This window comes from Vanacampus margaritifer, chromosome 12 (genome assembly GCF_051991255.1).
Source record: "Vanacampus margaritifer isolate UIUO_Vmar chromosome 12, RoL_Vmar_1.0, whole genome shotgun sequence".
NCBI classification, from domain to species: domain Eukaryota; kingdom Metazoa; phylum Chordata; class Actinopteri; order Syngnathiformes; family Syngnathidae; genus Vanacampus; species Vanacampus margaritifer.
The window spans coordinates 11,411,160-11,428,629 of record NC_135443.1 but is presented as its reverse complement, the minus strand read 5'-3'; the positions used below and the strand labels follow the sequence as shown (position 1 = coordinate 11,428,629).

Sequence of the window (17,470 nt, the reverse complement as noted above, 5' to 3'; positions counted from 1 at the left end):
TGTAACAGCTCAGCTAGTACAAGCTAAATAATACGAGGCTAAAACATTATGGTTTTGGATTAGATTTAGCAAAATAGCTTGCTCTATTTAATGCATGTTGAAAAATATCATAAAATGTCATAAAAATGCCCTGCAAAAACAATCCCAGTCTTGAAAATATAGTTGGTGCCTAAAACAGGACTAAAATACTTAACTGTGATTTTTATGTAAGGAAAAGGAGTTTATTGGAAGGAAATATGAAAAGGATGAAAGATTGCAATTTAGTTGGGGTTAGTGAAACAATGCTCACAATGTTGTTTGATGCCATCACTAGATAACAAGCTCAGCTGTGCTCAGATTCCTTGTGGCTTAGCTGATAGCGTGTACTGGACGTTTGGTGAATGGCAACGACAAGTTCAGTCTTTGTCTGAGAGAGCGCTTGAAGAGTTTCCTCCCGTCTGCTGGATGTTTTGACTGATGCACGGAATGGAAGCTCTGAGCACGTTCCCTAATATAACTCTTGCAGACCCTCGTGCGACAGGCCTACTTGATAATTGAGTCATAGGATATGGCGGCTAAACGTGAATATAAACAGCAATGTGATAATCCAGCAATTTTAAGCTTTATGAGGTTATCCTCGTGTGAAATTGTCTCATAGCGGGATTCCACCGGGTCTCCATTTTGTCTATTTAAGGAACACACAACACTTCAAAACACAACACCTTCAACATCAACTTGGCTTCTCGCATATAAATGTAGCATATCATGTATTTCATAAACTGCAGTATTCTACCTTTCTCTTTTAGTGATATTGTTATAAATCACACCCACAAAAATCATCAATGATTCATGATGATTGATGAAGAGCTAAAATAAAATCTTGGGATGACGCAGCAATGCTGATCAACAGAGTAGCTCTTCGCTAACCTTTATTGCGCTTGACTAGCCACATCGTTGTCATAAAAAAAAAAACAGCCACAGGCATACATATGCAGTTGATAAAAATTTGATTGGAAAAACATTAACTTCAGAACTGAGTTTCTAACTTTTATTACATATAAAAATGCATAGCGTGTTTACAAACTAGGGTTATAAAGTCATCAACATGTACTGCAAGTAGTTAGTTAGCAAATCTTCTGAAACTTTACCGTTTTTTCTTATTTGGCGTTTTTTTTTTGTTTTGTTCCTGATTATTTTGAAATTTGTTTTTTAATCCAACACAAAAAAGAAAAACTGATTTTACATAATTCAATATTAGGCTGAGATTCAAAATACTAAATTTAAAAATGAACCAGTTGAGTGAGTTTGATTTCAATATTTATTGCATTGGTTTTGGTGAACCGCAAGTTTTGTAATGGATCTTTGAAGTTTTTTTTTTTTTTAATCATCTATTGGTTAAAATGACAAATGGTCTCATTAGAAATTCCAAACTTTTCCAAAACGGAACGGGCTATTGCCCGGAGTCCCAAAACAGATTGTGTTCTACCTTAAAGGGGAAGTTGTACCAATCGGCAGTGTGTGGCGGTTCTTTGTTTTTGTGTGCATGTGTAGCACTTTTTTTTTTGTGGTGAATGTTTTATTTTTAATCCCGTGGAAGCTACGGTAATTGTAATGCATGGTGGCGCCGAGCCCATTGTTTTTCTTTTGGCTTAATAAAGTGAATCCGTGAACTACTAATCTTTTTATTGCTCTCCCGTTTTTTTGCTGACCCGCTACGCTATCCATGGCCCGCGCGTGTTACAACGTGAACCCCCACCCGCCACCAAAATTTCTTGACAATAATGTGTTCTACGCAGCCCCACTGGCCCCAATACGGTATTCTGGGTAATATTGCGATGGTGGAATATGAGTTAAGCAGCAAAATTCAGCAGTTATTATCAATATCAGAAGGCGGCCATTTTGCCACTTACTGTCGAGTGAAAATGACATCACAGTTGCTCAGGTCTCAGGAGACAACCAATCACAGCTCAGCTTCAGAAAACAGGTGAGCTGTGATTGGTCGTTGCCTGAGCGTTCAACAACTGTGATGTCATCTTCAGTTGACCGCAAGTGGCAAAATGGCCGCCCCCTGAGATGGATTAAAAAAAAACGGCCAGATTTTGCTTCATAACTCATATTCCAAAAATGTAATATTAATCAGAATGTCATTTTTAGACTAGTGAGGTCACATATAACATAGTCTTTTTTTTTTTTAAGGTTGACTGCTTTAAACGTTCCACTGCCTTAGACGGCAAAAGAAGGGTGAGTTATAAATTTGCAATGTTGTGTATCACTCACACTTGATCATTGTGGTTTGTATGATGATGCGTCGCCTCACATGCTCATTCTTTTTCAAATATTCGCCAGCAGCTGCAGCGACACTGTCGTTTTCCATCAGCTGCTGACATGTAACGGAACAGAGCAGATGGGCGGCAGGGGTGTGGCACTGGAGGCCGGCGCTGTTCAATTCCATCATCAAAGCACAAATTGCATTTTGGTTGCTTTCTTTTCGTGCGTCCATACGTGATGGACCTTGAACAAGCAAAGCATCACACTTCACTCTCCACTTCACTCAAAGGAGAACGCGGACAAGGGGGGGAGACGAGGCGGTTGCTAAGTAACCTGTTGTAACATTAACATGCAACAAACACAGAAAAGCTGGTGTTAGCATGTAACATCCACGTTATTCCAAAAGCTTCCATCTCTCTTCAAGATCCTCTCAATACTCTTATTGTGTCAATTTTTTCCTTTCCATCCATTTCTGAGATTGCAATGAATGTCACACTGTTCCTCAATGTGTTTACAGCTTCTCACAGGAGATTACATGGGCCCCAATTAGCATATTGCTCGAATAGAAGCAAATAATGGACGAGCAGCTAAGAAATGCAACAACAAATCTGTTCAAAATGTGTGGTCAGCTAAATGGTCTGTGGTTTTAATCAATCTTAAAACTGAGTTTAGGCTTTCAAGCTGTGCAGCGATTGTGCCTCTAAGCCAAGGTGGGATGAAATGGGGGTGGTGTAGAGTGACACTTGAAATCTTTCATTAATATTCATAACTTTGCAGGGCTCATACCAAGAGGTCCCATGCTAATGAGAAGCCCCCTTTGTCCTGCTTAAATACAGCTATGTATTCTTAACTCATTCACTGCCATTGACGGCTATATACGTCAAAAATTCATTTGAACTATTTCTATTAGTTTAGCTTTTTTCCCCACTTTTGTTAACAAGAGTAAAAAAAAAAGAAGATTTTTTTTGTTGTACATTTAGAACAGATATACAGTTTGTGATTAATCGTAAGTTAACTAGTGAAGTCATACGATTAATTACGATTAAAAATTTTAATCACCTGACGCCCCGAATTTTTAATAATCTTTAAAAATATATATTATTCATTCACTGCCATTGACGGCTATAAACGTCAAACATTCATTTGAACTATTTCTATTAGTTCAACTTTTTTCCCCCACTTTTGTTAACAAGAGTATGAAAACCTATAAATTTTGATTGTACATTTAGAACAGATATACAATTTGTGATTAATCGTAAGTTAACTAATAAGTCATGAGATTAATTACGATTAAAAAATTTAATCGCCTTTCACCCCTAATTTTTTATAATCTTTTTTAAATAAATGTATGAGTGAATGAGTTAAAAAGGAAAAACAAGATGCAGGATATTAAACTTCAACACACCATCATTTACACTAAGCCCTCGAGTATGTTTGAACAGTAAAAACACAAGTGCACTTTACAGTAGCTGACATATTTGACTTCAATTGCAAATAACAGTGTAAAACTAGTAGTTCCGGCTTTTAGTGTGACAAAACGGACCACGGCTGAGCCAGAGGCTGCCCGGCATGCAAACGGAACAGCCTCTCTGTGTAAACACTCCTTTCATGTCATGTTGTAAAGCAAGCGTCGGTGTGTTTTTCGCTGCTGAGTCAATACTTGGAAGCTAAACAGCTTGTCGTCATCTTGCTACATGTTCGACTGTCAGTGTCAGCACAGAAGAAGCCAGGGATACTTGTGACATACCGTGTATCGATGTGCTTTGGATAGATACTGCATAGGCAGCAGATAGAAGGTTTGTTCTTTTTGAGTAAACAGAGCGGAGATACTTCACTCATCCTGTCCAACCAGGCGATAAGAACAAGGACAAGCCTTTGTTTACTGCCCTGAAGAGGCAAATGTTTACGCTTTTACAGTATATATTGAACATGCAAAAGAGAGATAGCCGGAAACACAAACATTCACAATCTGGAGCCTTAGGACATATGAGAGGATTGCTGTGTTCACTCAAGAGAAAATGGAAGTTAACTTGTACCTTTCATCCAATCCGATTTTTTTTTTTTGCCTATAGTGGGATTTAAACCAGCAACCCAATATTTACTCAAGGTGACAGTGGGAATGTGAAAACCAAAAAAAAAAGAAGAAAAGTTTGGCTTTCATCTTTCCTCAGATCCATTTGATTAATTATTTGTTTGAGGTTAATATTTTAACAAGCCTGTGTAGCGTCATGTTACGCACAACACTTGGACTGAAAGCAAAAAATCTAGTCCCAAGACTGTGAATGAGAGTGACTGAGGGAAATTTGAATTTTTACGAGGAGGGCGATAGTTTATTCTGTTTTTCTAAAAGAAGCTTTCCTTTGTGTTGAATTTGACAAATATATTGAATATGTACATGTAATCTATACAAGGATGGTCATTCGGTGAGTCGTATATCTTGTGTCTTTTTAAATTCACGTGTGCACTGTGACAGTTGGTCATGTCACATGCTGTTGTTTGTCCAGGTAGAGCATGTAGTTAAACATTCAGGCCGCTTGTGTCAATATGAGCAGGGAGAAGTCACATTATACGAGGTATACTACTGTGCACTAATAAAACGCTGTTCAATGAAACCTAAAATATAGGATGGAAGTTTGGGCAGTGTTGACCATATATGACATCAATATTGCTACCAGTAATCAAAACCAGAGGTGCGAGAGACACTCTGACTCACATATAATAATCTGAAAAGTAATAACGATATATAAATCCCTCCATTATTTATATATATATAGAGAGAGAGAGCTTATCCCAATTGAATGGTCACCAGCCAATCGCAGGGCACATTTAGACAACCAACCATTCACACTCACTCATCTGGACAATTTAAGGTCTTCAGTTAACCTAAACATGTGTGCTCTTGGGTTGTAGGAGGAAGATGGAGTGCCTGAAGAAAAGGCGAACTCCACACAGAAAGGCCAGATTTGAGATTCAACCACACATGTCAGAACAGTAGGTTGGTGTGCTAAACACTGGTACATCGTGCTGCCCTACTGATATATTAATTACATAACATTAAAGTACACTTTCATTAAACAACATGGTCGACTGCCCAAATATACTAACTGTATAATCTCACTAGTGAGCAAAGACAATGCAGTGATAAATCATATCATTAATGCCTTTGGTGGGCAATAAAGTCATGGATGGGCTCTGCTGGGCATGCGGCAATTACGGCTACTAGTTCCACCATGTGCAACTGTTTTTGCTGCAGTGACTGTCCCGAAAACAACACTGACTCACAGAAACGCTTTAGTTGGACCTAATAAACTAAAACAACATAAATGATAACCGGCGAGCGCTGCTGCAGCATCAGTGACAGTCCAACAAAGTCAGCTGTTAAGAGTGTCATTGAAAGCCTAGAGTGAGGTTGTCAAGGTAATTTACACTCTATTAATAACAACAACAAAACAAACACTTGTCAATGATATGCCCCTAGCAATGAAAACACGTGCTTACCCGTGTTTGCCGGTAATAATCCAGTGTTGTGATGGCTGGTGCAAATCTGCACTGTGCTCGGTTGGCTTCTGCCTGCCCACCACCGTCCTTTTCGCGCGCGCGCACACACACACACGCACGCACGCAACAAAGCCTCGGCTGCGTCAAGCTGCAGCAAAACCACCAGCCCTTCACAACAAAAGCATCAACAGCACAAATGCTGTTTTAATGTGAAAGTTTCAATCAGTGTTCCGGAAGTGGTTTAACGTCCAGACTCTCTTGCCTAACTTTGTGGAACGCGTTGTCGTTTTTACGTAATGTACGGTTTGGACGTTCTTTGTTTATCCGGGTTACAGTGGAGGTCCCCCAATTGACCTTTAGTTTCACTTCATTCTATTCAAGTGTGAAATAAATAAATAAATAAATAGTGTTGGTCTATTTGGGTCCTTACTCTGCATTAGTTATTGGATGACTGGAAATTCTTGCCTACAGTATATATTCTCATACAGTATATACATCAGTAAACAAACAATATGCTGTTTGGGTTGACATACTGTATTTATTTAAGTGAAAATGTTCTGAATCTCACAGCGAAAATAATGTACAATAGAACTATTATGAATTATTATTAACTATTACCCTACAAGATGGCAACAGTACAAATAACACAAGATGTTCGATTCTCTAGCATAAAAAAGAAATACACAAACTGAACCCAGATTTAACACAAGAACTCGACTTCTGTCCATCACCGCAGTCGACGTGGAATAGGAGGAGCAGACTTGTTGTGTCTTTGAGGAGGTCTTTGAGGAGGCGCTCGGATCGGACAGGAGACATAACGCTCGTGCAACATCTTATCCGATGCGCTGTAAGACAAGGTGGCACGTATATATGTGCAACATTTATGTTGGTTCACAGTTGTAGGCAAGAATGCAAACATAACGAATAACGAGTTGTAGTATGAGTTTGGGAGCTTGAATCTGGGCTCCATGTGTGTTCTTCCATCGGCTACAGTACGTTTGGATACTCCAGCTTTTTCCACAAGTACATACATGTTAGGTTCAACGACGGCTCTAAATTCGAGAAGTTTGGCAATATCTATTTTATATATTTTCTCTTTATACAGTACTGTAACATTTTTTAAGTATGTTAACAGCAGACTTTTATTTATTTATTTATTGTCAACACACAAATGGCTGAGCGCCCCCCATCCCTTCCTACGATGCATTCACAAGCACTTCGTAAAGAAGAAAGCACACAACACAACCTTGTTTGAATCGTTGCAGTACTTTTAAGTTGGCTGGTCAGGTTAGTGTGGAAGGGCTAACTACCAAGCTGATGGATATTTAACAGCTAGCATTAGCATAATCATTTTGATTTGAGCATGGAAAGAGCCGAGCCCCGCAAAGGCAGCATTGGTTGGAAACCCCCCTCGTCTTTGACCTCACGGCAGCGAGTGAAAGCGCTGCCAATATTAATCCTGTACTGTGCTTTTATCCAGGTAGGCTCTTTATTTTATTTTATTTTTTGTCTCCTCAGATAAAAATCTTAGTTTCTTGGGTTGTTTTGCAGCTTTTCCATGACAACAGTAATCACACGCAGACGTTTGACTCGTCTTTGGAACGAATGGGGAAAGGGGGACGTAAGTCGTAAAGCAGTCTGCGCGTTTGTAGTTTTTGTGTGTGTGTGGCAGTGTCCCCACCATCCTCCTCAAAATTGTTTAGTGCAAGTGAAAAAGATACAGACCCACTCAGGCCATGACAAAGGTTTCATTAATCTAGCTGTACGTCAACGTTTCATCAACATAATTATGAAAATATGAATTGAAGGTTCAACACTTATTTAGTGTTGCTTTAAATCGTCTTCCCTATTTATCCGTGTTCTTGTTTCACTTTATTATTCTGTTTAAATGTTGACTCTTGTTCCTCTCCATATCTCCCCTGGGATGCATTCCTTGCTGAGGCGATACTAACTGGCTGTCGCTTGACCAAAGTCAGCTGTGATGGGCTCCAACTCACCCTAATATGGATAAACTATTGAAAATGGATGGTTGGTTGGATGCAGAAGCTACAGATTAATTGTACCTTCTGCCATCTAGTGGAAGACTATTGAATTGCGGTCACTACCTGTATAAGTATGCCACTGGCATCAATACATAAATAAAGACAAAATACTATTTGTAGTAAAAATGCAAATTAGTATTTTCAGACCAATTAAATAAAAGTGGATAATTTCCTGCATGAAATAGCAATACAGCTCAGTGGGTAATTATATGGCCAGTACTAGACCAGTACTGCCCTGACCTCAACCCCATCAAACATGTTAAAAAAAGCAAAGTCTTCTCAGATGAGTGGAAGCCCTTTTAGCTGTAAAGGAGCTACATATCATGTTCCATTTTCACCTGGGGCCATGTGTTCCAACACGTACACATGGTGTACATTCTCCACATGCATCCTCCAACAGTATATTTTTTAGAGTATTCAATGTCATACTGCTTTGTTTACTGCTATTCTTTTTACTGTGCATATGTTCATGGACAGACTGACCTTTGTGAATTGCGTGTAGGAATTCTGGGTGGAATTAGTGGAGCAGCATCAGGAGGCCGTGGAGGCCGCGGTGGAAGAGGGAGGTTTTCTAAAGAGTCCTTGGACAAAGTCAACCCCATAAAAAAAAGATGAGTAACAAATACAGTAAGAACACTTTCAAACCCTTTTCATGCTTACCTCTAAATCTGGTTCATTCCCGCTGCTGTAGCTTAAAGTGCTGAGTCTATTGCTCTCAGTACCTCATGTAAAGGAAAACATACACTCATTAGAATGATCTATAGATCCACATACACAATCTAAGAAAATACAATAAAATATTATCCATTCATTTTCTAGTATTGTAGCGTAGCATGATAAGTAGACGTAAGCACTACATTATAGTAAGACCCACTGGATGTACTAGATGTGCTCCCTGTCTTCCAGCTTCCTCTTTGGATAAGATGACTTGCTGAAGAGGATGGAGGCACCATTTTGGGTCCTCCATCGTATAGAGTACACTCCAATGTCACAGTCGCTCCCCAAAAGGAGTTTCTCTGCAGCGGAGCACTTATCTCGTAGTCTAGTTAGGAGACACACAGCATCATACAGTACCTTTATTTAGCAAATCTTGAAAACGTATATGCATAAAGACACAATATTTATTACCAAGCTCCCCCCCTGCTTTTTCTCTCTCATTGTGACGCCTGTTGATGCTCTCTCGTATTTTTCTCAGATTATCCTGGGGAAAGAAACAGACATACAGGAGATGCAGCTACTGATCGCTAATTAGCATTTCATACATAATAACGCTTTTTCTCCAGGAAAAAAATAAAAATAATAATAATAATAACGCTTTTACCTGCTGATAGCGCACTGAGCTTGATCTGCTCTCATGGTCCAGCTGCCAAGTTTTGAATTCATGGACAGCTTCATCCACCGAAATTTCTCCCACTTTCACCCTCTCCTGCAAAGTTATGAGCTGTCTCTGACCGGGTGTCTTCATCCCAGCAAAAAAGTCATATACAGGTATTGGGGGGTCCATCGTAGACTGAGCTGCAGGAGTAGAGAGGCAATTGTCGGCAAAAATTTGCTACAAAGGTGTTGAACAGCTAGTGCAATATCGCTTAACCTTATTTGGGGTTAATTAGTCACTTTTAATGGTGGCATGTATGTGCTTATTTTCATTTAATACGAGTTTGACCTAATAAGAGGGTGTGTACACTTATGCAACCATATCATCACAGCTGTTTAATTTTACTTCCTGGTTATAGGTCACATTAATATTGATTATGGTCTCTAATTTGCATTTAAATAGGGGTGCGAAACTTTTTACATCTGCTGTTATTATTACACTTGTATGAGTAAACTGCCTGGAACAGATGAATTTTATTGATATGATTTCCTAGGCAGCATATTTGTCTCACAGTTTGGCGGTTCGAAATTTTGAATCCTGTGTGGTGTTCTCTCATGCTTGTTTTTTCTGGGTACTTCAGTTTCCTCCACACATGCATGTTATGTTGAAACTCAAAATTGTCCCAGGTGTGATCGTGTTCAACCTCAGAAATTCCACTGTAATCAGTCTGTTTACCTTCCTGATATGTTTCCATGGTTTGACTTTGGGATGTAGCTTTATCTGAAAATACTGTCAAAAAGTTGAGTTAGTGGTGGAAACCAGGAGCAAAAATTCCAGTAGTTTTAATGATAGCATGTGGAGTACCTCTTGAAATATAGGTTACAGGCTTTTCCGGTTCAGGCTCAATTTCAGGTCGAGGGATCGGGGCCGGTGGACGGGACAGGACTGCTGCATTGTGGCAATTATTTTCATCCAAAGTATCATAAATGTCTTCACTAGAGAGGTTGTATGGGTCCAACTCATTATCAGTTTCATTTAGGTCATTCGGCTCGGCGCTTTCCATTTGCTCGCTTTGAAATTGCGCTCCTTCCTCCTGGACTGTACTGTTGCGAGGTTTTGCTGAAAGTTAAAAAAGAAAAAAAGAAAAAGAGACAGTTGTGTATTATTCATTATTACAATTCAAGAATATCATTTTTAAAGTTGTTCACCTTGAAAAAATGTCCTCAACATATCTTCCTCTGGGTTTTCCACTACAGCATTCATCACTTCATCTACAGGAACAGCAACAAGATTATCAGGCCCCAAATTTGCAATCTTTCCCCAACATTCACATTTGGACAAATAAAGATAGTAATTACATAGGTCATCTTCACACTCAGGGTTTATGTCCTGCATTGACATATACATGTCATTGGGACAATCTGAATGCTTGCTCGATGGCATCGCTTCGTATTCTTCTGCGCTCTCGTCTGGATCTTTGTCGTGAGATTTGAGCATATCGGCCGTCTGCTCAGTTTGTGAAGAAACCAGATGTCGTCAAATTGAAACTCTGACCTGCCAATTGACTGTGAAAGGAATGATTGGACTTACAACAAATTCATCAATAAATTGTCGAAGATCCGGAAAGCCACTCTTTCCCGCCAGCGTGTTTGGATAATCTCCGTTCTTGTTCATCACGCTGTAAGCCTGCAGCGCTCCGGGAATCTGAAGGAGGAAGCTCGTCAACTTCTTCAGGCCATACTTTGCAGCAAAGTGGAGCAACGTGGGAAGTTCCTCATGGCGCTTATCTAAAGGATACAGTGTTAGTTCTCCTTCAAAGGTTTCATGGCAGATCCATTTATTTATTTATCCATGCTACATTGCTGGCCTATCTGTGCTGCAGGGAATTTGGTGCCCTCAGTAGTTGACTTGTGACTGTCGTGATGGTACGTCATGTGATACTAGTAACTACAGTACAGGCCAAGTTTGGACACACCTTCTCATGCTATGCGTTTTCTTTATTTTTATGACTATTAACATTATAGATTCTCTGAAGGCGTCAAAACTATGACTGAACACATGTGGAAAACATCGAATTGAAAACATATTTTATATTCTAGTTTCTTCAAAATATGACAATTTTTTTTTTACAAACTCTTGGCAGTCCCTCGATGAACTTCAAGAGTAATCACCTAAAATGCTTTTCCAACAGTATTGAAGGATTTCCCACAGGTGAGAATGCCAAGAGTGTGCAAAGCAGTAATCAGAGCAAAGGATGGCTATTTTGAAGAAACTAGAATACAAAACATGTTTTCAGGGTTTTCACCTTTTTTTTGGTTAAGTACATAATAATAATAACATTCATAGTTTTGAGGCCTTCAGAGAATCTACAATGTCATGAAAAAAAAGAAAATGCATTGCATGAGGGTTATGAATTTGTGTTCATTCAGTTTTGATGCCTTCAGTGAGAATTTACAATGTAAATAATAATGAGAATAATTTTATATCTGTTCTAAATGTACAATAACACATTTTTTCTAGGTTTTCATACTCTTGTTAACAAAAGTGGAAAAAAATGTTAAACTAATAGAAATAGTTCAAATGAATTTTTAACGTCAATAGCCGTCAATGACAGTGAATGAGTTAAAAATAATCAAACCTAATGGTGGTCTATGACTTCATGTTCATGGTTTTGATTAGCATAACTCTACTGTAATCAATTTATTCCGGGATAGATTTCTCAGTAACGGAAAACTATTCACTGTGACAGTTCAGTTGATTTGCCTCAAACATTAGAAATTATTAAGGAATTCCTTCAAACCGATTAGCAAAGTCAGGTCTGCTGCACTCACCTGCTGTAATATTGTGCTCCTCAATCTGCCCAATCCCAAACAGATGAAGACATTCTGGCATCTTGGATTTTATTGAGTCAGTTAAAATGTTGTCCAAAACATCAATTGAATTGGACATCACATTGAAAGCCTGAGAGAGAGAGAGAGAGAGAAAAAAACAGGATGTCTATCAAAACAGATTATTTTAAGGACACCAGAAATAATGCAATATCTTACTTGGCAGAGGAAATTTATTGGATCGGCAGCATTTTCAAGACAGCGACTGACTTCTCCCATGTTGGTATAATATGTGATACACTTCAAGCTTATACGCGATTGGTTAGTGCACAGAGTGAGTGATACCACCCCTGCAGGCATTTCTAGGATGTAAAGTAAAAATCATGCATTTTAGTACAAAAGTATGTTTGTACAAAACATACACGTGATTTTTACACACAAAAAATAATGATTGTCATGAGAACAGGCTACTCATAATGATATGCTTCATATAAAATTAAAATTTGGAATATTTGTCAATGAAGGAACAATCAAGAACTTGAATATTTCGACTTACCAGGTGCAGTGAGACTTATTGTGTATTCATTTATAACAGTACATGGAACGGTTTTTGTTGGGTTATTTTTAGAAGAAAACTCCACTTCTGGTGAGGAGAGATCATCTACGTTATCAGTAAAGATGATAAAAATGTCCTCCTGCTCCTGAACAACGAACAGAATCCGATCAATGAAACAGATACAGAGCGTGTCTGAAACAACTCGTATCGTTTCCTTTGGTGTCATGATGTAATGACCACACGCTTACCCCACACAAAAGTCGGCTTGGTTGAACAGTGAGGCAGTTGATGTGTGAGTGTGGACTCATTTCCTCGGTTACTGAAAGAGCCGAGGCTGCGTGTTCATCATCCTTCAAAGTTGATTTTTGACACTCCCCTGACGTCACTTCCTGTGCTTCAGCGGTGAGAGGATCTTCACTTGAGGGGGCTCGTGCGACGTGCAACCGTTCTGAGGATGTGCATTTGATCGCCTGTTCTGCCTCAAGTCTGCCTTTCAGGGAACAAATAAGAAATAGCAACTCAGTCAAACAAGAATGGACCGAAACGAGCCTTTTTACACGGAAGTGTCACATATATGAGGAATAGCTGTCAGTACGGTACAGCGAGCCCTCAGTCACAACCGCAACATGAGAAACTGTTTATTTATTTTTATTTTTATTTTTATTTTTATTTTTATTTTTATTTTTATTTTTATTTTTATTTTTATTTTTATTTTTATTTTTATTTTTATTTTTATTAGAAATGTTTCATTTTTAAGTGGAAATTATCATTTTGTTAGTGAAGTGTTTTGTGTATTGTGCCATTTTATGTACTATTCTTGCCTGAATTTGTTTTAATAGCTGTAAATAAATAAATAATTAATTAATTAATTAATTACAGCTGAACTTTGACCTTTTTTAATGGTCTATAGAGGCAGCGATGAAGAAAATCAGAGGCTCTTAACCTTGTCGTCTGCCTCTCTTCACCTTGAATTCAGAAAATGTTGTGTTCTTGTATTTCCCATCTCCATGAAGCTTAAAGAGGAAGTTCTCCCCCCCCCCCAAAAAAAAAAACTATTCTTGACAATAATATGTTCTACTCTAGTCTAAATATGGGTTTCTGTTTAATACTGCGTTAATGGAATATGAGTTAAGCAGCTAAATCCAGCAGTTAATATCAGACGGCAGCCATTTTGCCACTTGCTGTTGAGTGAAAATGACATCACAGTTTCTCAAGTCTCAGGTAACAACCAATCACATCTCAGCTTCAGAAAACAGGTGGGCTGTGATTGAGTGGTTGCCCTAAGCAACTGTGATGTAATTTTCAGGTGACAGCAAGTGGCAAAATGGCATAACTCACATTCCACAAATGTAATATTAATCAGAATGTCATTTTTAGACTAGTAAGGTAACATATATAACATAATATTGTCAAGAAATGTTTAAGGTTGATTTCCCCTTTAAGGAATTGTTACTTTAGTTTTGCTAGATAGCTAGTTGTGTGTACTTAGCATTGCAAATCATACAGTTAGGACGCTGACTCACATCACTCAACTCAACTATATATTTACAGAGCACTTTAAGCAGTTTTCTAAGATGGAACCCAGGGGCAGCAGATACAATGAAAACGGCCCCAGAATTGAAACCTGTGGAACACCATATGTTCCGTCATACAAGTGTCAATGATGGATATCATCACGTATCATATGAGTCGGGTGTGTGTCTTGCCCTCCGCCAAACCCCTGAGACTGACTCACCGAACCCCTGGGGTTCGATCTAACCCAGGTTAAGAACCACTGAACTAGAATATGAAGCTGCCGGCCTACTGTTAGTGATGGTGTCCAAAATGGTAGCCACATAGGTATCAGGTTCATCTTCAGCGTGCAGTTTCCTCCAACAGGACCAGTCTTCAAAGCCATCAGTCATCAGTATGTCTTCTTCAGATACGCCGCACAACAGCGCCACCACTCTGTGTGATGGGTGGAGCAGCGGCTGAAGGGCTCCATGTAGCTCAGGCTCAGACATGAAGTCTATGAATCCTCCGGTGAGGACAAGCACGACACATTTGAAGCTGTGGAAATGTTCAAAGTTGAGTAGATCAGCCGGGTCGATGGCATAAAGCAAAATCGAACTCTTGTGGAACTTTTTGGACGACTTGTGCAGGATCTGCTTCAAATATGCTGCCCATTCTTGTGCCTCAGCAGTGTGCAGAATTAGTAGCTCGTGAGCGGAGAGGGATGCAGAATTAACTGCGGAATAAAAAAAGTTTACAAAGTTAATAATACTCTCAGATTACCTAACGAATAATATACTTATAATATACTTAATTTGATCTAGTACATTAAAGTAAACACTACAAGAAGATAAATGTAAGGCAATTTACTATTCTATTTAGTAATGATTTTAATGATCATGTCAGAAAAATAAACTTAATTACAAGTTAAAAAAAAAGAAGAAAACTATAAAGAAAAAGAAGCAAAGGGGGGCTTGCGTAAGGGCCCCTCAACTGTACTTCTGAAGCAAACTAACTCCTTCTGCAAGAGTCAACAAATCCAAATTTCCATGTTTGGTCACTAAAAGTTTTAATTTGCATTCACACACTTTTGGACAATATGGGGACAAATTTTCATAGCCAGGTACCCGTGCGCTCGGTGTGAAAACGGGTGCATCTTCATTTTCGTACCGGGGCAAGTCTAGTTTACCATTTTTGGCAGGGCGTTGGGCCTTGCTGGGCGTTCTGGTGGGCGGGGCTGCCACTTCCCTGACGCATTTGGAAATAAAATGTAAACCACATTTTAGACTGGCTAAAACCAGGTCTAACTTTGTTGGGAAAATGAAGCTTCACTAACCACTTGTGAGATTTTTTCTACTCCTCTAAATGGTGCTGTTGATTTAAAGATGAAGGCTAGTGCAATGGACACGGCAGCTAGAGCGACAACTTTTCCTGATCCCTTATCAGCTGACGAACACTAACCAATCAGAAGCTAGCATACTTTAGGTAAATGCAAGTGAATGACGGAGAGCAGCAGATTCGACACATCAACTTAGCTACTTGTACAAAAAAATATACCAAAATGTATGGATGTGTAAATAATAATTCTTGAAACATAAATGTACAAGTAAATATACATTTTAACAAATTAACTTGATCCTCAGGGTATGGATCTTAGCAAAGCGAATCTCTCCTATAGCAATTACTATCTCCTTATTTGAAAACCAGACCGAAAAGTATTGGCATAAACATCCGAATAATATGCTACGTGTATTTCTCGTAAGTTTCTGAGTTTTTTTCTGGCAAATTTGCCAATTTATAAACTCACAAAGTTGCAAATTTACGAGGTTTTTTTCCTTGCAAATATGCAACCTTATAAAGTGGCAAATTTGAGAGTTTTTTTTCTCGGAATATTGCTCCCACGCTCTAAAAAATATATATTTATACGTGGCCCTTATACGCCGGCGTAAACTATCTTAGTGAAAATAAGTATAGTATTAACATACCTGAATATGTTTTTTTTTTTTAATGTAAGGCGCATGCAGTGACTGTCACTTCATAAAAGTGCAAACATGAGTATTTATTTGCACTAAACCTCTATGATCTAGCCAAAAACATGTAAAATTTATCTCAATCCTTGTAATCATCACAAATATTATGCTAATGATGTGACACTGGCGATATTATGTGTTCACATCCATGTAGCCGCCGCTAGTGTTTATCATGGTAATGCCCGACAACATACCAAGCTGTCCGGCTGTGGAATTTCAAGGTGAGTGCGGTTTGAGCATGAATGTACCAAACTGTTGGCTATTTCAGTGCCGAGTCCACAAGGAATTGTACAAACACTGCACTGTGTCAACAGCAGTCAGAGTAATTTAGTTTGACTCATTAAAGTGTTTAATCAGGTCAAGTTCACCTCTGCGCTTGCTAACTGGGGAAGAAACCCAACACGAGTAATCACCTTCATCACAGTTCCCACTGATGGCAGTGCTGAGAGAGGTGACATGTATTTGTTAATGGGCTGCCGCCATGCGCCATCAACAGATGGGCTGGTGAGACAAGGAAGCAACTGACGTATCGATTGAAAGCCTTTCTTCCTCTTTTGTTGTGCTCATACAGAAGGATTAGCAATGAAAATAATTATTTTCTTCACATTAAATCAAATTTGAGCACGACAATTATACACAGTGTGAATCATCATCATTTACCTGAGTCCCCACGGGAGATTTGTTCTTCCATGGTTATGGCGTCTTGAAGGTGTGTAAAATCACTCCACAGGGATCATCATACTTGGAAGAAATGTGTCTTTTTATTCCCCTCCAAAACAAGCCAATTTGTGTAGTTGCGCAAATAAGTATAAGTTAGCTTTCACCCGTTGCCGCTCTATCAATAGCTACATTCAGTTTCCTGATTTTAGCGACTCACCCCCTACTTCCTGTAACAGTTGAAGAAGTGAGAAAACACACCACAGTCATGACTAAAATGCGCAACATGTCAATGATTATGCGAAACCTTGTCAACTCTCAGGGCCTAATTTTTCAAAATAAGGGGTGAGCCAAGACACAAACACACACACACTTCACTGAGCGAAACAGATACTGTGTTGTAATTCTGTGTTTGTGCCCACACACAATAAGCATTATATGAATCAGCAGTATCAGTATCAATCCATGTGTTAAAATAGTAACAGTATGAATCCAAGTGTATTTGTGGTTCTTTTATAGGGTTTTACTTATTTAACAAGGCGAACTCAAGAGGGTTTCATGCTACGGTGATGCAAAAAATAAAATAAAAAGTAGTATCTGTTGATATCAGGCCAGTAAAAGCTGTTTCACTTTCATAAAATAATATATGTACTAGAGCTGTCAAATGATTATTTTTAAAAATCAGATTAATCACAATTTGGAATTTTGATTAATCACTATTAATCACTTGATTTAAAAAAAAACTTTTTTGTGACATTTATTTTGCCCGCCAAATTTGAAGAGCGCCTGCTATGTGTAAATTCTTT

At 38.7% G+C, this 17,470-nt stretch overlaps 2 protein-coding genes across 8 annotated transcripts in view; both read right to left on the bottom strand.

Moving 5' to 3' along the window:
* sorbs1 (sorbin and SH3 domain containing 1) overlaps positions 1-5,838 on the bottom strand; it is a 50,574-nt gene extending 44,736 nt beyond the window's left edge. For all 6 annotated transcript variants that reach the window (XM_077581477.1, XM_077581481.1, XM_077581482.1 and 3 more), the window contains exon 1: positions 5,746-5,838. The gene's annotated coding sequence lies outside the window, so the exon portion shown is untranslated. The remainder of the gene's footprint in view (positions 1-5,745) is intronic.
* A 425-nt stretch (positions 5,839-6,263) lies between these two features.
* Positions 6,264-16,871, bottom strand: pik3ap1 (phosphoinositide-3-kinase adaptor protein 1). 2 transcript variants are annotated; one of them, XM_077581907.1, is made up of 17 exons: positions 16,668-16,871; positions 14,291-14,713; positions 12,735-12,976; positions 12,487-12,631; positions 12,150-12,292; positions 11,934-12,063; positions 10,693-10,889; positions 10,461-10,608; positions 10,311-10,373; positions 9,967-10,221; positions 9,838-9,891; positions 9,109-9,302; positions 8,916-8,988; positions 8,662-8,829; positions 8,448-8,509; positions 8,271-8,368; positions 6,264-6,590 (listed from the first exon to the last, which is right to left on the bottom strand). In XM_077581907.1, exons 1-17 carry the CDS (start codon positions 16,696-16,698, stop codon positions 6,473-6,475), a joined length of 2,544 nt encoding a protein of 847 aa, XP_077438033.1. In that variant the 5' UTR covers positions 16,699-16,871; the 3' UTR covers positions 6,264-6,472. The 2 variants fall into 2 exon arrangements, with proteins under 2 accessions (XP_077438033.1, XP_077438034.1); XM_077581908.1 differs by lacking the exon at positions 8,448-8,509.
* Positions 16,872-17,470: the final 599 nt, after the last annotated feature.

Coding starts and splice junctions, on each gene's coding strand:
- pik3ap1 (XM_077581907.1), bottom strand. CDS start 16,698: ATGGAAGAACAAATCTCCCGTGGGGACTCAG. Junction 12,293..12,486: donor AATAAGTCTCACTGCACCTG/GTAAGTCGAAAT, acceptor TTTACATCCTAG/AAATGCCTGCAGGGGTGGTA. Junction 8,830..8,915: donor AAAAGCAGGGGGGGAGCTTG/GTAATAAATATT, acceptor TCTCCTAACTAG/ACTACGAGATAAGTGCTCCG.